We start from the raw sequence: 22,124 nt of genomic DNA on the forward strand, positions 1-22,124 counted from the left end.
TGAGCATCCGCCGGGAGGAAACGCTCAGCCCACAGGACGCCAGGGGAATTGGCGTTAAACTTTGCGGGACAGACGGGGCCGGTGGCTAAAGGAGGAGGCTGGCCCCGGGGGGCGGCGGCCCCTCTCCCTGCCGCCCGCCCGCCCCCTCCTCCCTCCCTCGTCGCACTCGCTCGGCACAGACTCGGCCCCAGCCCCCTCCCTCCTCCCGCTCGCTCCCCGCTCGTTCGCTCGCTTGCTCGCCGGCTCCTCCTCACTCGCCCGCCCGCGCCCGGCGCAGCTCGGCCAGAGCGATCGCGGGGCTGAGCGTGCGTCCGCCCGGGGGGCTCCGGCGGCTGCCCCGGCACGCGGCCCCCTCCCTCGCCGCGCCTGCCCTGCGCGCTCGCAGCCTCCCGGCTTCTCGGCTCCCGCGCCGTCCGCCTGCCCGCAGCTCACGGCCCCGCGAACCCCGCAGCCACGATGCCCGCGGCCCGGCCGCCCGCCGCGGTACTCGGCGGGACCTCGCTGTTCCTCGCCCTGCTCCTGGGGAGCCCCGCGGCAGCTCTGGCGGGAGGTAAGCGCCCGGAGGGGCGGGGCGGGGGAGGGGGCAAAGTTGCGGCGAGTGCGGGGCGGCAGGGGGTCTGGGCCGACCCGGGCGCCTCGAGCACCGCCTGCTGGGTTGGGGAGCGGGGGCGGCCGCCCAAATTCGGGGCTGGGAACCGCGTCCCCTCGGCCCGGGCTGATGGGAGTGTGGAGGCGGGGATGTGTCTGAAGGACTCCGGCGCTTCCCTGCTTCGGCTGCGGGCTCCCTTTCGGTCTGCTCGGCTGTGGGGCTGACTCCCCTTTGCAGCCCCAGAGAATATCCTTTGAGTGGGGTCTCCCCCAAACCCCAGATGCCCGGAGCTCTCTGCAACCGCACCCGGGGCTGGGTGCCAGATAATTCTCAGCCTTTCGGGGAGAGGACGAGAAAGGGGGCAGCTGACCCGCCCTGCAACTGAGAACTAGACTCGAACTGTGCGTCTGGGGGCGTCATAGCGCCGCGCCCTCCCACTCTAGGACCCCTTGCCTCCTTTTGGTTCAGGCTGCCCTGAGGGACCGGGTCCCTGGACGGATCCCAACTGTCTGAATGCCGAACTTGGGTGTGGCTTTCGTTTGGAGGCCGGTGGAGGGGCCTTAGGGTTCTCAGAACTTGGCGGGGGAGGGAGAGGAGATGTCAGGTCACAGTCGGAAACCTGAGCGGACACTCTCCCTCCCCACCCACCCCAGACAGCCTAGTGTCTCAACACTATTATGAATTGGGGAGGTGGCGGTGCTAGTTTCACCCACCACGTGCTTGCCGGTTGGGAAAGGGGGTCCAAGTTTAGCCGAGGATGGTTGCTCCTCCTTCCCAGACCCGGAGCCACACCCTCTTCTCCACCCCGCTGAGGTCCCCCAGGAAAAGTTGTGTGTTGGGAGGTTGGGCGCTTCACTCACCCACAGCTAACCCCAAGAGCTGCGAGGGTTTAATCAGTTCACTAGGAGACCCCAAAGCGGAGGAGAGCGTTGGTAGACCACCCGACCTAGCCTTCTGAAAGGTCTCCGGGTCCCAGAAACGCGCTCCTCGTGAGGGAAATAAGCAGGCAGTTGCAGGGTCTTCCCAGGCTGAAGACAGTCCGAGGGCGCACACCCACCCCATCTGGAGCCTCGATCTCTGTTTGTACCATCTTGACCCGGAGTTGGGGCACAGGGTGTGCCCTTTCTCCCTAAGGAGTTCTGGACCCCTGGCGCGCACACCTGCTTTCAGCACCAAAGGCCGCGGACAGCTCTCAGCTCCGTGGGCCCCAGCTGAGTCCCCTTCCCTCCAACTCTTCCCCACGGCCTGGAGTGCCCTCCTCAGCATAAATCAGGCATTTTATCCCCCACCCCCTTCTCTTTAAATGTGGACCCCCGGAGTGCAAAGCAAAGGAAATAATTCATCACCTTTTGTTTAACAAAGCATATCATTAAAGAACCCCCCCTTTTATGAAGCAATAATAATCACAATTTACACCAGGTCTGGACAATTTCTCTGGGAAAGATGGGAGAAGAGAATTGGTTTAAATAAATCGTTTCCACCACAGCATGCCCTTTTTTAATTAGCTGTCTTTCCAACAATGGCTTGGTGGCCTTGAACATAGTCCACATCTCCCTCCCTCATCCCCCTTTGAATCTGTGTTGTGACTAACACACAGAAAGGACCCAAAGCTACTCAGTGTCTTGCTGGCTTTTCTAAAGTGATTCTTCCTTTGAGGACCACACTCTCCAATACACCACCCTCCAGGAAAAATATCTTAATGGCACGTATTGAATTGTCATCCAAGGCAAGGATTTCATATCCTGTTTCCTTCACTGGCTTCAAACACAAAATATGTGTGTGTTAATTTTTAAGACATTTCATATTATTTTTCCAACTCTTCGACACTACAACTAGCCAGCATATATTTTTAATTAACTTCAGGTCACTGACAAATTAAAGATGTACTACTTCAGAAGGCTCATTAATAACCCTGTGCTTCTGACTCCAAGACTCTGAGTGGTAAGGAAAGAACGAGGATAACCAGTGAGCACTGCCAATTCTGATGGTGCATTTGGAAACAATTGACCTTTCACAATGAACTCTATTTTTAACCTGGAGCCCAACTTCCACTAATGTCAGGAGAGCCGTGCATCTAATACAGTGTTGCAAGCTAGTCCTGTTTGCCTGTGCAGTGAGGGGATTTGTAAATACTTGAAAGGGACTTGTTGCTACATTCTTATGCAGGTCACGTGATTCTCTGGGCCATTTTGCTGTAAGGCATGAATAAGTATAAAGTATAACTTGGTTTTGAAGAGGCTTCTTATTGTTTAAGATAGGCACATGGGGAATAATTGTAGCTACGTGCTAAGACTACAGAGCCTGAGTGTCATTTCTTTTCTTTTTCTCTTGAATTAATAAAGGAAATTCAATATTGCTCCATAGGACTCACATTTGCTGCCTCCTCTAGTCTCTAATGTGCGTTGTTGTTAAATTCACTTAACAACTATTTTCATTACGGATTGCCGTTCTTTTCCATGGAGTTTTGGCTGCTCCTGCCAGGGGCCACCTTATCTAAGCTTGAGGGATTCTTCTTGTGTTCACAAGGCTTAGTTAGACATTAGGAAAATAATGTTATATTCCTTCCCCCCTCTTCCAAGGCAAAAGGATGTTTCCTGACCAGAGTGGCTTGTTTTGTGGTTTTGCTCACAAATTCTTGCTATTCAAAAAGCTATTCAAAAGGGCTCAATTTACTGGTCCTCCCGCTCGGTCCACTGGCGTGCTGCAGACCTCCACTAGGGGCGCTCAAAGCTGTATTTGGTGACTGAGGGCAGAAGGAGCCAATTCTGCCCTTTGCGACCAACCAGCAGGTGAGCGCAATGTCAAAGGTCAGCAGAGTGGAGCTCTAAAGATGGCCTCGCCTCCACCTCTACCCGCGCCCCTCTCTGCTTCCTACAATTGATTCCTATTTCTCAGAGGGAAATTATTGATGACACTTGCCGTGCAGTGAAAAAGAGGAAGGAAAGGTGATAAGAAGGCAGGAGAATGCTCCAAGAAAGGCAGCTTCAGAATGCAGAGTCCAGCTGTCCTTTTTCCTCCCAGTCTGTGGTTTCCTTCATGCAGCCAAATTGCAAAACTCCAAAGAGGCTGTGGCAAGGCTGTTGTTCTGGGGAATTTGAGCTGGGCGCTGGTATTAGATTTATAGCATTCTGGAAAAGAAATATTGTGGCTTTGAAAACCTGGGTCCAGGTCCAGCTCCATGGTTATGAATGCGTGACCTCCAGCAGAACTCTCTTCTCTGAGCATCCATTTTACCATCTGCAGAATGGGAGCAGGAGTGCGGGATTGATGGTCTCAGTCTGGAAGGATGGTTGCAATGATTACATAACACTTCCTTGTAAAACAGGTGGCACATAGTAGATGCTCAAGTAATGGTCCTGCATTTACTTCCCTGTGTTCCCAAATGCAAGTTGCCCCTATTAGGAGGCACCAAGAGAGCGAATCCCCGAAGTTGGTGTGAACATGATGTTGGCATAGATAACTGGATAATTTAGGCCAAAGTAGGAGAGGTGGAGGTGGGATAGTGAGTAAGCCCAGGTACTTATATGCTGCCTGTGGCAGGTGAGAATTGTTCTTCACCTGGTGCAGGTGCCCTTCTTTCCTGAAGTCCCATACTGCAAATCTTTGCGCCTCAGTATTACCATCAGGAAGCAGAGTCCATTGTACCAAAGATGTAGGATGGCAGTGTAATGGTTGGAAAGGAGATATTAAGGAGAGAATCTTCTGGAGAAGACATGAACTCATTCATTCATTTAACATTTACTGAGCACTTTCTATGCACGCAGCAAGCCCCACGTAGGGTGCAGGAGACACAGTCATATGATGAGGGCCCTGCCCTAGCAATAACAGCCTAGCAAGAGAGATCAGAAGTAAACCACTAGCATCCATGCCCTGTGGTCTGTGCTTCAGGAGGGGACTATCAGAGTGTTATGGGGTCTCGGGGCGGGGGGGGTGGTTCATTCTCTCCAGAGGTAGTCAGGGAAGGCTTCCCTGAGTAGGTAGCATTTCAGCTGGCCCTGCAGGGGTGTGACAGGGACCAGCCGCCAGGGGGACGATTTCCACAGTGAAGATTCTGAAGCAGCCTTCACTTTTGGAGCACATCACACACCGGTGGAATTAGAGAGAGGGAAACAGGAGTGAGTGGGAGGGGCAGGCTGGTGGGCACCCAGCCTGACTCGTGAAAGAAATCGTCAGACCTGCCCCTCCTCCCTGCTCTCCCCTGGACTTCGTGGGCTCTGCAGAGGAAGGCTGGAACAAAGGCCCGTGAGGCGTCGTGTTCGTTGTTGTCCACTAGAGGTTGTGATGACACCAAAGGAATCCTCTCTGAAGACAGCCAGTCCCGGTTAGGGAGTACCAATAGCAGCCACAGTGCTGGGTAAATGCCGCTTCACTGGATTAGCATATTTGCATAATCCTCTGGTTACTGTAGTTCTTCAGCAGCAACCTCTTGGTGTTGGTGAAGGGGTGGGGGTAAGGGTGTCCCCGAGAGAATGGGATGATTCTCGTGGACCTGCCTGATGTAATTTACTACAGCACGGCTGGGACCGTGTCTCAACAATGCAAACAGCATTCGCTGAGTGTCGATTTTGTTCCAAGTCCTGTGATAAGTGCTTTGGATAGATTCGTTCGGAGAGCGCTCACAACGGCCCCAATAGATGCGATAATTATCCCCATTTTATAGACTGGGAAAGTGGAGGCACAAAGAGGTCAAGCAGCGTGTCGAGAGTCACAAAGCTGTGAAGTGGTTGCAACCTGGTATCAATTTTTTTAATGCCACGCCTCATGGTTGCCTCTTACATTCTGCATCCCCCAAGCTCGTGGGCAGATTTTGCTGATATGTGACGGGAGCCAGTAAATACTTGTCAGAGGTGTGTTGGATGTGTACCCTCTGCCCACCGCTGTTCCGGATATATAGTAAGCACTCAAGTAAAACTGGTTGAATCGAAGTGAGTCATAAAGTTGAACAGGTTACAATGTATATGTGGGCGGTTCGTTCATCATTGTCATATCTAATGATTACTGAATATACATCGGGCACTCACATAGGTTATTTTATTTAATCTCCACAATTTTTCTCCATTTTATAGATGAGGAAACCAAGGCTTAGAGAGACTGTTAGTTCAGGAAGCTCAAGGTCGTCAGCTAGGAAGTGGCAGAGGTAAGATTTGAATCCAGATAATCTGACACTGAGCGTGGGTGCTTGAGTGCTGGGCACAGAGCCTTCCAAGGTGGGTCCCATATTATTTCCCAATGAAATGTGTGTACAAGATGCCTTCATCGTTGGTGTGTTGGTCAGGCTGGACGGGTCTGAACCCTGGCTCACCAAACGCCAAAATCTGGCAGGGCAGAGACCCAAATCAACTAGGATTTTCCGAAGCCCCTAATATCTCTAAAAGAACGAGAGAAGAAGAAAGAGAAAAAGAAAAAGAGAGCATAAGGATTATTTTTCCCAGCCAGGAAGAGTACACTAAAGAGAGTGAGCAGTACGGCTGGTTTGTTGGCTGGCTTTGAAATTCTGGCTGTTTGTAATTTCTCTTGTTCCCAAGCCACCCAACCATTAATGGAAAACTTGAAGTGTAGGAAATTGGTTTCTGTAAGCTCCTAAGTTCAGGAACCTAAACTCAATCACCTCCTAGCCATGAGCCTCAGTTTTCCCATCTGTAAAATGGATCACAGTAACCACAACCACATACACAAAGCTGTCCTCACAGGGCTGGGATGAAACATGGGAGTCAAAAGACTTTATGCTTTATGCATACTGGAAAGTCAAGCTTTAGGAAGGTGGGTGCTGGCATGGGAGGCTCAAGACCCCAAGCACTCCCATGCATTTCTTCCTGGGCTTGTTATGAAAGAATGGCAAAATATAGCACTGCTATTTGCCATTTAGCGTGGGTCCACTCTGTGCCAGAGGACTGTCCATGTGCTTACCCTATATATTCACTCCTATGATCCTCAACCAACCCTATCAGGTGATGTCACTAAGTAGATATTACAAATAAGGAAACTGAGTCTTGGAAAGGTATTGACACTTGCTAAGGTGTTACAAGCAGTGAATGATGTGGTCAGGATTCAAACCCAGGGCTATTTGATTCCAAAGCCCAGGTTTGTTCTAGATGCTAGGGTATGAGGTGTCACATAGCCATGGCCAAATGGAGAGCAGACACAAGCCCAGAAATTAGGGCGGTTTGACTGGACTCCGGGAGGGGAGGTGTTTCCTCACCCAGTGGCAAATGCCAGGTGTCTCAAGTCAGCTTGCCAAGAGGAGAAACAGTTCGTCTCAACCCTCCATACGCCCTCTGATGACTCCTGGGTGAAGCATCCTTCTTATCATGCAGTACCTTCAAACTGGCCTGTCATCCTAAGAGTCTGTATAGCTGAAGATGAAATGCCCAGCTGGCTGATTTGAGCAGCATGACCTTGAGCTATGCACTTCAGTGCTCTGAACACTGTGGGCCTGATATGTAAGATCAGGGTCCTGTCTCCTTTGCAAGATTGTTACCAATAGTCAAAGTGGGTGGATACATGTAGCCCATAGCAAGCACTCAATAAAAAGTTGCCATTATTGCTACCAATATTCAGCTGGTGAGCTTCTATTCATCCTTCAAAACCCAGTCACTATTTGTCTTTTTCTGTGAGAACTTCCCTTGCCTCTCTCTTCTCTGTGCCAGTTATTAATTATACTCTGGGCACCCCTCCCTTCACATTTTATCCCTCTATTATAGTTAACTCATGTACTCACAATGCATGAGTTACCACTTCACATGTCTCCCTCAAAACCCTCAACCGAAGCTTCCTCATCCATATGTCTCTCAGCTTGTATCTCACCCAGCATAAGGCTCAACCCGTTTGTAAAACCATGCTAAATTACCTTTCACCTTAATACCAGTTGTGGGGAGGTAGCATCAGTCTGAAGATCTGAATTCGATTCCTGACTCTTTCTTCTACATCTGTGTGGTCTTGGGCAGCCTGTCGGAGACTTGACTCCTCACCTGAAAACTGGAAACGACAAGAGCATCCTACCTCAAGGAATTGCTATAAGGAAAATCAGTGAGCTAAGAGATGTGAAATCACTGACAAATTCTACAGAAAGGAAGATGAGAAAGAGGAATTAGAGGAGGAAGGAGAGAGAGACACTTTGTGAAGAACAGCAACAACCTTTGTGCAAACACATAGCCACGAGGCCAGCCACTCAATGGGTCCCAGCCGGAGCCGTGTCTCTTTCCAAAGGGCATATTGGCTGCAATTATTTACCCTGTGGCTTAGCTCATTTCAAAATAGAAACTTTCTGGGCACGACACTGGGTGTTGTAGAATCTGCCTTCTCTTGGGTCCCTGGCAGCTGCAGAAACTAGAAAAGGGAATAAAAACCCATGTTTAGAGTTGCTTTCTGTGAGATGCTGACGAGAGCTTGGTTGCCCCGAGCCGTCAGTGGGCCTCACGTGGGGGCAATGGTCTGTGCTCTGCTCATTTTCCCAGAGAGGATGTGATAAAGGGGGGCTTAGTATTGACATGCTTTCCAGAAAAAGTTAGCAAGGTACCCTTCCCGGGGTCTGTCGTATTTATCAGATCTTAGCAGTTCTTCAGCCTCTCAACCTGCCTCAGTCCGTTCTCTGATCATTTCATTTTACTGAGAAAAGAGACCCAAAGACAAGAAAGGACCTACTCACCCAAGGTGTCACTGCAATTGAGTGGCAGAGCCAGGACTCAAACCTCTGACTCCTGTTTTCTGACTTCTTTTCTAAAGGGACTTTACCCTCTTTTAAGAACAGTGGAATCCCTGCTCTCCTCTAATGTATGTTCGGAGACCCGTGGAGAGCCTTAAGACATCTGTCTCCAAGAAACCAATGGCATCCATTACCCAAATTGGATATTTACATTGTGAGGCCATGGCAGAGTAACTGCATAAAAGGAGCGTTAGCAGAAGCTGAAATCAAGCCGTAGCTCCCTCCCGTGCTGACTTGGCACTTGAATCTTTGAGGCACTCGCGGACCAGCTCACACCTGGGAATGGTGCCATCCAAGCAGATGGCTCGAGTCAAGCAAGCAAGAATAAAGCATGGAGGCTCAGGGGGGTGCAGGTCCCAGGCCAGGTGCCCCCCCCCCCCCCCCCCGTGCTTCCCTGCTCTCACCATGGGCCATACAGAGTGGCTCATTGAGAAACCCAGTGGTGGTGTGCGGTGTAGAGATCTGGGGAAGGGTTGCTTGAGGCATGGATGATGTGGTCAGGGCCGGCCTTGGGCAAGTAGATGAATAGCAAGGATGACTCAAGGGCTGGAAGTTAGAGCAAGATGGGTGAGTACAGTCTAATATGTGGAGTCTGGAGCTTTGGACAAGTCCTATAGGGCAGAGGGGTGGGTATGAGCCAGTGGGTGATGGTTTCCTTGTTTGGTTTCACCCACTCCCAGTTTGGGGGTAGGCATGTGCCAAGGTTTTGCATCATAAATGAGTGAGCTGGGATGCCGAAATGGAGCACTGACTCAGGACTAAGAGCCCAGCAAGGCAGTAAAGTGCAATAAAGAGCCCAGACTCTGGAGTGACAGATATTGGTTCCAACCTAATGGTGTGATCTTAGACAAGTCACTTAACTGGGTTGATTGGGGTGGGGGGAGTGATGACGATGATGGCAATGATTTGTTGAATCTTAGCTGATTCTCAGATTCTCAGATCAATGCTGGCTTCCAAGAGAGGAACCAGTCTTTCTTTTGGCTTTACAGAGCAAAGCGTCATTTAGGATAGATCAAGACTAAGAAGTTACCCCAAATATTGGGCCAAGGATGCTCCAGGGATGGGCTCCTTTCCTCCATTTCTCTCTTCCATAGCATCTGCTTCTCCCTGCATCTGTTGCTTCTGGCTCTTTCTCTCTCTCTCTCACCTGCCTCCTTCTGCTCACTCACCAGTGATCTCCCTCATCACCTCTGCTTACGCATGGGCTGTCATGGCTTCTCCAGCTCAAACTCTGCATGTGTACCATCTAATATGGTAGGCACTAGCCACATGTGGCTATTTAGTTTTAAATGTGAATTCATTAAAATGAAATTAAATTGGAGTCAGAATTCCTCAGTCCCATTAGCACATTTCACGTACTCAGTAGCCATGTGTGGCTAGTGGCTGCCATGTTGGAGAGAGAACATTATCATCTTGGTAGAAAGTTCTATTGGATCGTACTGCTCTAGGTCATGGCAGTCCAGACATAGCCCCTAACACTCAACTTCTTCATGCTTCCCCGTTCAGATTCCTGAGGAATATGGCTTGTCCTGCTGGGGCAAGAGGTTGGCTGCTCATGTTTAATCCAATCATCTGTGGCAGGTGTGGTAAGCATGCCATGAGGCAGAACACAGAGCTAGTCCCGTCCGTACTTGGGGTAGAGAGCGATCACCACTAGTAACATTTCACACTCCGGCTCTGCCGTCCTCCATAGTTGCTTTCTCAACCCTTCCAATTGCCACGATGTGGCTCTGGAACTCTTTTCATCCGAAGTCATCAAGCTGTGGCCTCACTGATAAATATATCTAAGAACTGGGAAAGATCACAAGTGTATCTGCTGACTCATCTCCCTTCCTCACTGGGCAGTGAGGTCCTTGGGGTCAGGGATTGTCTCACATTACTTCTTTATTCTCAGCGGTTTGTTGAATGGATGAAAGAAAGGAAGGGAGGGAGGGAGGAAGGAAGGAAGGAAAGAAAGAAAGAAAGGAAAGAAAGAAACGCATTTTTGACCACAAATGACCCCAGTTCGGGAAGCAAAGGGCACAAAAGCATTTGCAGACGGGTGCCTGGGTAGCTCAGGCAGTTGAGCTTCTAACTCTTGATTTCGGCTCAGGTCATGATCTCAGGGTCATGGGATCAAGCCCCTCATCAGACTCCGCACTCAGTGGGGAGTCTGCTTGAGACTCTCTCTCTCCTTCTCCCTCTGCCCCTCCCCCCACGCTCTCTAAATAAAAATAAAATAAAATAAATAATCTTTTTTAAAAAAGTATTTGCAGAAAATGCACAGTCTTCCCATCATTTGGGTAAGCTTAGGGAAAGATCATTTGAAGTGGGCGTTTATGAGAGGGGGTCCTCATAAACTGGTGTAACTGGGTATTTCAAGGGGTCCATTCTCTGCCCATTAAGCTGGGGTAGAAAAAGAAGAGCAGCTTCAAGATAGGGCCTCAGGAGCCCTCCCCGTCCTCATGAGCAGGTTCACCTGGAATGAGAACAATGCACTTAGGAGCAAAGGCAGAGGTTAGTGGGAAAACAGAATGTGCTTTTTCAAACATGTGGTTTCTCTGCATGGTTTTAGTAATGTGGCTATTATATAATGTTGTGATTTCTTCAAAGCTTTAATATTATGGAAACAGAAGGAAGAGGTGTTTAAAAGAATGTACTCAGAGTACATTTTCTGAGAGTGGTGGACTAAGCATTGGCACAGGACCGAGACAGGCCTGGACGTGGATCCCAACCCTGGTGTTTCTGTGTTGTATTATGCTGGAGGAAGGGGTCTGATCAACTCAGCCTCAGTTTCCATCTGAAAAAAGAGAATGTAATGCTTCCTCTGCCTCTCCTGTAGGGTGGATTGTGAGATCGCAATGCTTATGTCACCTCCCCGACCATCTCCAGCAGTGTAGGTGAATGGTCCCCCACCCCTGAAGTTAAGCAGTGCACAACCTATGCAACTGTATGTGGCAGCCCTGGATGTGGAAGTGCACCACTAAACTGTAAAGCTATGAGCAAAAGGAGACAGACGGACAAAGAATCCTCTGATTCCTCATTCCTTACAGACTTTTGATCAGACCTCTACCTCCATGCCCCCTCCAAGGTAGGTTTATGGACTTGTAAAGCTAATTTGGAGCCAACCACCTTGGAAATTAATGAAAAATATGTGGAATCAGTCCTAGTTTTCCAGGGCTTCAGGACGGGAAATTTGCCTAATTTATGGCATAAATAAAAAATGATGTGCTGGGGCTCATTTGCATACGTTTACTTCAATTGGGGTTAAAAGCAACACTTTATTGTTGTTTCTAAAGAAAGCCTCAGACCACTCTTGTTAATCTGAATGTGTAAGCTTAGGCAAGTTAGTGAACTTTCTGGGCCTCCATTTCTTCAGCTGTGAAAGGACAATGATCAGTGGACCCACATCACAGGATGCAGTGAGAATTCATGAGTTGACCCTATAAAATGCATAGAATAGTGGTTGGTACCCAGTAGGCATTCAATACTTACAGTAACATATATAATATTAGATAATATTTATGATATCATCATCATATCATCATCATATACTCATTCAACATGTATCATGTCCTACAACTGATGTCACAGAAAAATCGGAAGGACGCAGTCTCACTGTGTACCCACCTCGAGGTACTACAAGCCCAGGACCTGGTCTCCTGCTAGAGCAGAGCAGGTGTCCAGCCAGGGGATGCATCCACAAACAGATTACAATCACTATCAATCACTTCCCCACAGATGCAAGAGTTTGAAAGCCTTTCTCCCCCCTTCTAGACAATGAGGTCCTCCAAGGCAGGGGATGTGTTGCATTTCCTCTCAATGAGCAGTACATCTCCCAGAAAACAAGCTCAATAAATGCAGAGCTGTGGAATGAATGAATGTTGAAGTGTAATCATTCTTAATTAGTGTGCGAGAAGTGCTTATTATTAGCATGCATGCTAACGCATGGTTGTCCTCCTCCCAGACTAAGAACACCTCATGTCTTTGTCACCAACATGTAACTCAGAGCGTGGCGCATTGAGCAGTCAGCAGGTGCTCACTGGGCGTATGGCAGTGACCAAGACCTCAGAAGTTAGGATCCCAGAAGCTTGAGTCTGGATCCCAGCTTTGTCACTTATGAGCCATATAAACCTTGGCAAGTTGTTTGTACTTTATGGAAACAGTATAGGAGGGAGAAATAACGGTACCTTTTTCATCTAGTTGGTATGAGACAAAAATAGGGAATTTTCCATCAGTAGCTTAGTATGGTGCCTGATAGAAATTGGATACTCAGGGAGCGCCTGGGTGGTTCAGTCCGTTAAGCATCTGCCTTCGGCTCAGGTTGTGATCTCAGGGTCCTGGGATGAAGCCTTGCGGTGGGCTCCCTACTCAGCGGGGAGTCTGCTTCTCCCTCTTCCTCTACCACTCTGCTCATGATTTCTCTCTCTCTCTCTCAAATAAATAATAAAATCTTTTTAAAAAATTGGATACTCAGTGTAGATACGACTACGAGTAAATGAATGAGCAACGGTTCCCAAGAGTCTTGAGAGAGGAAGAGAGACTTGATGTATCATTCCCAGCTGGAACAGAAGTTGCAGCTGCGCGGACCCTATAGCTATGATTTCTGTAGGAATTCAGATAGCAACATTGATGTTAAAGCAACCACCTAGCCTCTGCTTCCCAATTTAAGGCATTTTATTATCTTGGTTAATAAAATTGAGGTTCTAAGCAGAAAGCAGAGGTCCGATTGGGTGAACCCATCACTCACTGACTGCTGTTTAATGATCAAGGTTCAGCTCAGCTCAGCCATAAAACCCCAGACGAGGAACCACATGGGCATAGCCTGGTCCTCCCTGAGCCCTCTTGCCATCAGGGGCTTCCAGAAGGCAATGTCTGGGTCTTACCTGTCTTGTCTCTCCACTATGCCTCCACTTACCCTGTTTCCAAAGAAAGTAGATCCCCGGAAAGGCTGTGAAGGAAACAAATTCCCATAATGCTCTAGAATCCCCACTATGGCTTAATTTATAGAATCTTGCTTAATTACTAGCAGAGCCCCCGAGGATGACTCTTTTTTATTGTTATGTTAATCACAATACATTACATCATTAGTTTTAGATATAGTGTTCCATGATTCATTGTTAGCGTATAACACCCAGTGCTCCATGCAGAACGTGCCCTCCTTAATACCCATCACCAGGCTAACCCATCCTCCCACCCCCCACCCCTCTAGAACCCTCAGTTTGTTTCCCGGAGTCCATAGTCTCTCATGGTTCATCTCCCCGAGGGTGACTCTTATAGATATTTGATTATAGATAAGGAAGCTGGAGCTCAGATGGCTAAGCACTGGTGGATTAGGATTCCTTCATTCATTCAAGATCCACTTACTCTTCCTTCAAGACCTTCCGTGCCGTAGCAAGCACTTGGTAGGCGCTAGAGGTGCAGAAGTAAGTAAGGCATAAACTTGCCCTCAGAGAACCTAACATGCAATCATTCTGCCGACTCAGGTATGACTCAGATGTGCAAGTTCTTTTCTCTCTCTTCCCCACTCTCTCTCATTTTGGCCTGATGAATTCCAGGCAGAGAGCAGCTCTCTCCAAGATACCAGAGCTAGGAACGATGCATTCGCAGGGCCACTAGTCCTGGTTGGTATCTACACGTAATGAGGTGGTGTGGTCTCACCCAGTCATCTCTAGGGAAAAACAACAACAACAACATTTTTTTAGGTGATGCTCTTTCATGGGCCACTTAAATGTATCACTTTAAGATAACCTTCTACAACCATCCCAGACTTTGTAGAAACAGAGGCCAGAACTCCAGGAAACCCCACTGAGGGCAATGTTACTGACTTCACTTATGGCAACAATATGTTGGCTCCTTGTTCTCTTGCACATGTGGGAAAATACATTCTGAGCAGAGTTGCCGAGAGGTAGCCAAGTGTGTGTATGTGCATAAATAATATGCCATTATTTCCTTAATGCATAAACTTGGACAATCAGTTAATGAGGTTTGGCTGAAAACAAATTAATTCCTCAGGTCCTGGGGTAGTTTTATTCTAAGTAGTAATAAAAATAGTCATTTATTCTGTGCGTGTGGCAGAGGATACCCCTTATTGGATTAGGTCGTCGCAAACAATTTTGAAGGGCTAGTGATAGAGAAAATTAGTCCTGTTTTTCAGATGAAGAAACTGAGGGCCAGAGAGACTCCATGATGGAATGATTCCTTGGCCTTCGTGTTTCCTGACATTGGTGTTTTTGAAGATACAGACCCATTATTTTGTAGAATGGCCCTCCATTTGGGCACATACACTTTGAATTCTTACAAAATGGCACCATGTCGTCCGTATTCGTCTGCAACCTGCCTTTCTCCTTCTTGGGCCTCTTTTCTGTGATTGGAACAAGGCCCCAAGGTCCCCCAAGTCAGGCTGTCTTCACTGGCTCCCTTTCTCCCTCCCCAGTCTCCCAATGCCTGTATTCCCTTTGGGGATCCCTTCCTAGAGCCTCCCCTCCACTCCCCCTCCCTTGGCTATTCTTCCACGTCCCCAGGCAGGCACCCCTGTCAAAGTAACAGACCTGCACCATTCTCACTTTTGCTTATACCCCTGTTTTCCGCACTAGGCTGTGGGCAATTCGGGGCCTGATTCACTGATTCAACCACAAACAGCAAATATTTAATGTGTGTACTGTACAATGCCACACCTCGAGGAACTTATACTCTCTGTGATGTTTCATTTGTTCACTGAGTCAGCATGTTCGTCGCTTCATTTATTCAGCGAATATGCATTAATAGTCCATTGCTGGGCTGTGTCACATGCATGCAGATCATTCTATATTTGCATCATGGGGTAAAATGGTGGCCCACCTTGCAATGAGAGAAAAGGGGTTTGTTGTATTCATCTGTGAGAGTACACAAGATAGAGAGTTTCCAAAGAACATCAGACATTCTCATGGGCACTGTGTACTGAAAGGATTAAAAAGACAGCCGGGGACTCTGAGAGCATCAGTGACCCCCAAGAGCATGAGTTGAGTGGGAATCCCTCACACTAGCCTTGGGGGCTCAGCCGGAGCCAGGAACCCCCATGTGACCTAATACAACCGCTCGGCTTGGACCATCAGGAAGACCACCTGACTGGGAGCCAGAGATCTGTGTCCTGGAGTTGACACAACTGTCAAAGATGTGCTGTGTGACCTTGGGCCCATCTCTGTCCCTCTCTGGGCTCAGTTTCTCCATCTCTAAATTTAGTGCCTGGGCTTTATCAGTAGTTTCCAAAACATGACTTGAAAACCCATGGGGAGCTTTTAAGACGCAGATCCTTGGGCTACACCCCTGCCTACTGCCTAGGAACCTCCACACACTGTCTCCTCCAGAGGTTACTGAGGCATCAGTAACTGTACCTGGATTATTTGACCTCTAAGCCACAACCTTTTATGATTCTTTTGTTCATGATGATTACGCTTACCAGGTGCATGCTGAGCCTCTTCCTCTCATTCCCTCATATGAGCCACAAAACAGTCCAGCTCCGTAAAGTCTGTTTATCCCCATTTCACAGCAGGAGCCACTGAGGCTTGGAGAGATTAACTAACTGATTTGCTTAACATCATATCTGCTTAAGGTCTGGCAAGACCCAGAGCTGGGATTTATATCCAAGTCAGAGACTGGGAAAGAATTCACTGCCTCTCTGTGGTATAGAGAGGGGTGGGAGTCTACTTTTAGCCCACGGTGTTCTCTTCCCCAGACAGTCCTGGTCTCCCAGTTCCTCTTTTCCCTGAAAACTTAGTTAACTCTTGTAATGAGCCAGATAAATGTGCCCTGTGCGTGATCGATCACACCCAACTTCCCAAGAACCAGGCCTGGACTTGCCGGGCGTGGGGACGGCCTCCCTGACATGACTTATTGCTACCATCAGCCCTCTTCTCTGCTTCTGCACTTGTTGGGGACAGGCTGAGTCAGGGATGCCTTAGTGCTCAGGATGCAACCATGGGCTTGGCCTTGGATGAGTCGCCAGAGCTTGGGGCATTTGAAGACCTAACAAAAAGCTGATGTGGCCGGAGTATCAAGGGCAGGGAAGGAATTGGGCAAAAAGAAGTGAAGAGGTGGGTGGGTCAGGTCCTGTAGGGCAGGGGGGCTGCTGGGAGGCATTCAGGGACCCTATTCTCTTGCTCTTAGAAGCTCGCTATAAGCAGGGGAGTGGCCTGTTCTGGTTAGAAAAAGCTTCTATGAGGTGGAGGGGGGTAAGGAAGGAGGACTTTGCAGACAGGATTTGAAGGAGTAATCCCACCCCCTCACTCCTCATCATGAGACAGGCTCACCTGTCTCCTGCCTCCCAGCTAAGGTCTAGAACTATTTGAGTTTGTTTCTCTCAGCCCACGGCTCCTGACACCATCTCTCTCCAACCATGGTGGAAGGGAGGCCCGTGCTCTGAGCCTGCTCGGAAGTCCACAGGGCTCCCAGCCCTTGACCCCTCAACTGTGTTTAAAACCTTGACTCATCCACAGACTTGCCCCCCTCAAACCTGGCCTGGTGCTTTGAAAGGCTTTCAATGTCCTCCCCTTGGTGGCTGGAACACAGAAAAAGCAGCAGAGAGGAGAAGAAAAGAATATAAATTCGGACAAAGATAATTTAACCCACCACTCCCCTCCTCCCAAACCCTGATCAGAATGTACAAAAGGATTTCATATATATTATCACTGGCTCTCGTTTGAATGTAGGCCTGACATTGCTGGCTAAATTAAACGCCATTTATAATATAGCTTAACTATAAAAATGTGCTCGGGGCAGAAATTAGATATACCAGGCTTTTTCCAGCAAAAGACATTTTTACAAATGCATGAGCACCTGAACCAATTTGGAGGCCCTGTCATTTTGATTTAGTGCCAGGGAAGTGGGGCTGATCCCTAAAGAGGAGAAACAATTATCTGGGTGAGAGAAGATTTTAGAATTCTTTTTCTTATCACTAACCTGCCTTGGACTCAAAAGCATCAAGTAGAGGGTTGACTCGTGAATGAGAGCTAGGATCCTTGTGCACCTGCTTAACCCACAAATCTCGTAAGACTTCCACATGCTCTCTCCTCCAGGAAGCCTTCCCTGCCTCTCTCTGTGGGGTCAGGAGCATCTTATTGGAGCATTCATATCCATTTCATTTCAATTAGCTATTGCTGCATGACAAACCACCCCCAAAACGTAGTAGCTTCAAATAACAACCATCTATTTATTATCTCCCATGATTCTGCATTCCACTGGGCTCAGCTTGGTGATTCTTCCAGTTCACATGTTGTTGGACAGAGCCACAGTCATCATGTGGCTTGACTGGGCTGGAAATGCCAAGAGGCTCAGCCACATGCCTGGTGGCTTGAGCTGCTTACCACCAAAGCATCTCAGTTTCCTCTCATGTGGCCCCTACACATGGCTGGGGCTTCTCACAACGTGGCAGCAGGATTCTAAGAGAGAGTGCTCCAAAAGCAAGGGCAAAAGCTGAAGATGTCTTAAGAGACAATCTCGGAAGTTGTGCGTTGCATTTTGTTGGTCAAAACAAGTCAGGAGGCCGGCTCAGATTCAAAGGAAAGGGAAATAGACCCCGCTCTGGGTGTGAGTGGTAGAGACTTGGCAGCCATCTTTAATCTATGTCTTTTGTAGTTATTTCTAATATAGAATTTACTATATTACTAACATAGAATTTACCATGTGCTTGGCAGGTGTTATGCAAGGTACTCGCCACTTTATACTCAGTTGTCGGTTTGTGTCTGTGTCTCCTTGTATGAAAGGATGTTTGTCTAATTCATTTCAGGTACGAAGGAGGTGCTATTGTTATTGATTCTGGTTTGATAGAGAGGCCACAGTTCTGGGTGTTCATTTACAGTGTGGTCACTCTTCGCCCGGGAGGTTATTGTGAAATGTTGCAGTAACCTAAGGACTAATACTGTATTCGTTTATAGCAGTGGTCATTACGATGACTAATAGTAATAAGTATTAACCATAGCATAATTCTTACTGCTCTAGTAGTAATAAATGTAATACTGCCTTGCACTTAAATGGTATTTAGCCATTTAAAAAGCATTTTTACTTCCATTACCTTACTACTCTGTCCAACAACCTTGTAAAATTCCCCAAGAGGACTCTTGTTATAATCCATAGTTTATAAACGAGGATACTAACCCTGAGAAGGGGTGAAAAACTTATCATTCGTCGATCACAAAGGATATAATTTAGTAAGGACCTACTAAGTGCTGGGCACGTTATACCAACAGTTTTAACTTCCTTCTCAAAGCAAGAGCATGAGGTACATACTATTATTGCCACCATTTTACAGATAAGGTAACTGAGGCTGAGAGAGGCAAAGTCCTTCACTTGTCAGTTTTATGACTGGGATTTACTTCTAGCTCATTCCAACTCCTGAGTTAACAACTTTTTTCTCAGTGCTACACGGACTTTCTTCCGGGTTGCCATTTCTAAATTCCTTTGAGCTGAGAAAACAGATGACATTTGTGTAAAAATAGTATGCAAGATCGGAGTGAGGGACTCTTCCGTGAATAACTCCCACCAGGTTCAGAGCTGACCCTTGGCAGCATTTTTGACCTTGGAAGTTTTCATTCTTCACCTCCTTGTAGTTCTTGGTAGCTTCCGCATAGTTAAGGTGACCAGGAAATAAATTTCCAGAAAAGCGAGTCATCCTATGTATAAAGTTACATGAGGTCAGGGCGCCTGGGTGGCTCAGTCAGTTGAGTGTCCGATTTTTGGTTTCTGCTCAGGTTGTGATCTTGGGGTTGTGGGATCGAGCCCCACATCAGGCTCTGCACTCAGTGGGGAGTCTGCTTGGGATTCTCTCTCTCCCTCTGCCCCTCCCCCCTCAAATAAATAAATAAAAATCTTTAAAAAAATAAAGTTACATGAGGTCATTAAGCCCAGTTCTCCCAGGGATTAAGTCATGTTGAAGTTTTGATTAAGCACTTAATGGGAGCAAATATATATGCAAATATATATATATATATATATATTTATATTTTCAATATCTGATAAAACTCATCCACTGGTACTTTTGGAGGATACACTATACATCAGGTAGTAAAAGGTGGGATATTGCAGGGTTAAGCGTGCTGACTTTAAATCAGGCCACCTGGGTTCAAACCTCATCTCTGTCACTTATCAGTGATACAATCTTGGGTAAGTTATTTAACCTCTCTGTGCCTCAGTTCCCTCATCTTTAAAAGAGATTTATAATAGTACCTATCTCACAGAATTGTGGAGAGGATTAAGGGGGCTAATAAACGTACTATGTGGTCAGACCTGGTACCTATGCTCATCTTTGAATTAATCACTGGCGCTGGAGTGATGTAAGACCTGATTTGCCAGTCCCAGGCTCCCCCAACCCATGGGTTGAGGTGAGGGATGGTGATTTCCTGAAGGAAAATCCGAATGCTGTCACCAAGAGAAAAGCCACAGGAAGTCCAATATATGGGGGAAGAGAGGGCTTCTTTTTTTTCTACCATGTCTCAACTGATGGCTGAAAGACTCAGGAAGGGACTGAGGATGTACTAAAATAAGATAAAGTGAGTGGGAATTAAGCAGATATGGTTTTCCTCAGCTGAGTCTACAGAGTAGTTTCGGCCCAGACCAAGGACTGCCATTCACTAGCCTGCCTTCTTTGGAAGACAGGAAAGGAAGTGTGCAGGAAAGATCCTGAGGCTTGGCAAGACTGAGGCCTGTCAGTTTAGCAGCAAGCTGTCATCAGTTGTGAAACACTATCCTATAAATATGTAGGGTGCCTGAGAAATAGGCATGTGCCACGTCTCTCCAAGAGGCAAACATTCAAGCAGCAACCTCCTGTTTGATAAAAGTAAAGAAAATGTGCCACCAGCTACGTCCCTTCCTTTCTCTGACCCTCAGTGTTTTCATCTGTAAGAAGAACAACGTTGTCCTAGATGGTCTCTTGGGACTCTTCCAGTCCTTGTGCTCAAGGTTTTGTGACTACATTTAAATGGTTTTAATAACAGCTTGAAAGTGAGGGGTCAGGGCTCCTTACTACCTCACTGAGTGATACTGAGTCCGTAATTTCATCTATCCATCTCTTTGTCTATGCATCTATCCATCCATCCATCCACTTGTTCACCTATCTATCTATCCATCTATCTATCCACCCATCCATCCCTGTCCATCAATCCATACATGTATCCATCCACCCATCTACCCACCTGTTCATCTATCCTTATATACATCTGTCCATCCATCCATCCATCCATCCATCCATATATACATACATACATACATACCACATACATATATCCATACGTACATTCTTTTATCTATCCATCAACCTGTCCATTCATCAGCTCATCCTATGTAAGGCCACTTTAAGACTTTGGTTTGCCCTAAGCAACCTTATTTTGGAGCCCCAAACTCACATCATATCATACAAATTAAATGCATTTTTATGGACATATTTTAAAGGAAATGTGAAAATCAGCTTTTGGAATTATTTTGTTACCACGGTAACGTTCTCGATTTACATTTATCTGTAATTTCTTGACAAATCATCAAGAATACTCTGGAATTCTTGTGAAATGAGATTCTAACCCATCAACTCTTTTCAAATATAATGGAACTTTTATGAACACTAAATTTCAGAAATACTGAGGTTGACATGATGGTGGGTTATGGAGCCCATTTAATTTAAGCCTTTATTAATTCTGCCTGCACAGTTTTCTTTTTCTATTTTGGAGCTGAAATATTGTTTTTAGCTCTCAGACATTTTCATGGGCTCTTAAAAAGCTTGTCGGCCTCAGGCCTTAATGGGTAAAATAGGCCCATTTCCCAAGTTCTTTACCACCCTTCCTGCAGGTCTTGGCTCCTGGTCAAATAGAAGGAGGGAAGTCATGCAAACGATCTATCTGGTCAACCCAAGCTAATGTGATGCTTGAAGGAAACAACATGAAATAGCAGCATCACACCAAAGAGATTTCTTCACGTCCACCCTCCTCCACCCCTTTAGGCATTCCTGTCCTAAATAGAAACAATAATTCTGGACAGATGAGAAGAAAGATAAAGGCAATTTCAAGCACTCGTCATAAATTGTAATGAGTACCTACTCTAGTAGGGTGCATTTTGATTACTTTTTGAAATGTGAAATGGCAGATTTATCTCCTGTGATCACATCAGGAACATTTTTTCTTCCTATAAAAAGAGGTTTCAAGAAATGCTGAAAGGTTTAGTATAATGAAAGCAAATTGCTCTTACAACAGCAGGGAATTGTGAACAGTTTGTGTGTCTTTGAACATGGAAAAAAAAAAAGAGAGAGAGAATTCCCTAGGGGGAAAAAAACCCTCAATATGTCACCAAAAAATCCATGTGAGAACAACATGGCTCGATGCCTGAGGAATACATATGAACCAGAGCCCTTGGTGAATATCCCAGTCCGTCTCCCTTACTTAAAGATGAAATATGTATGATTCAGAGAAGAGAGATAACTTATCCAAGATCACAAAGCAAGTTCGTGCCAAGGCCGAGAGCTTGATGCTTTTCTTCTATCATATTGTGCCACGTTGTCCTGCAAGAGTGGGAAATGTGTGAAGGAAAAAGGTACTCTTTTTACAATTTGATTTTTTTTTATTTGACATTATTGAACATTTGGGAGGTGTGCAGAGAAAGTTAATTATCCCATCCCCACCCCACTGCATCCGCAAAGCCTGTATTAACAGCCAATGTGAATCTTTTCTTCCCTTTGTTACAATTTTGAAAAGCAATTTTCTCTTTATGTTTTATATGCTTCTTGAGTCTCTGTGATGTTCAGACTTTCCACTGCATTCAATTTTGTTCAATTCCCTGGAGCCGTTTGGGTCAAATTCTTCCAGGAATAATTACCATGCTGGAGATCATGGTGCTATG

The 22,124-nt window shown here is 47.0% G+C and overlaps 1 protein-coding gene across 4 annotated transcripts in view; it reads left to right on the top strand.

Annotated features, from left to right (window-relative positions):
- Positions 1-318: 318 nt before the first annotated feature.
- SEZ6L (seizure related 6 homolog like) overlaps positions 319-22,124 on the top strand; it is a 178,584-nt gene continuing 156,778 nt past the window's right edge. For 3 of the 4 annotated variants that reach the window (XM_032395098.1, XM_032395099.1, XM_032395100.1), the window contains exon 1: positions 319-550. In XM_032395098.1, the coding sequence (XP_032250989.1) occupies positions 457-550 (94 nt within the window). In that variant the 5' untranslated portion in view covers positions 319-456. The remainder of the gene's footprint in view (positions 551-22,124) is intronic. The other variant, XM_032395101.1, reaches the window with a different exon arrangement.

Source organism: Phoca vitulina, unplaced genomic scaffold (assembly GCF_004348235.1).
Source record: "Phoca vitulina isolate PV1807 unplaced genomic scaffold, GSC_HSeal_1.0 scaffold82, whole genome shotgun sequence".
NCBI classification, from domain to species: Eukaryota; Metazoa; Chordata; class Mammalia; order Carnivora; family Phocidae; genus Phoca; species Phoca vitulina.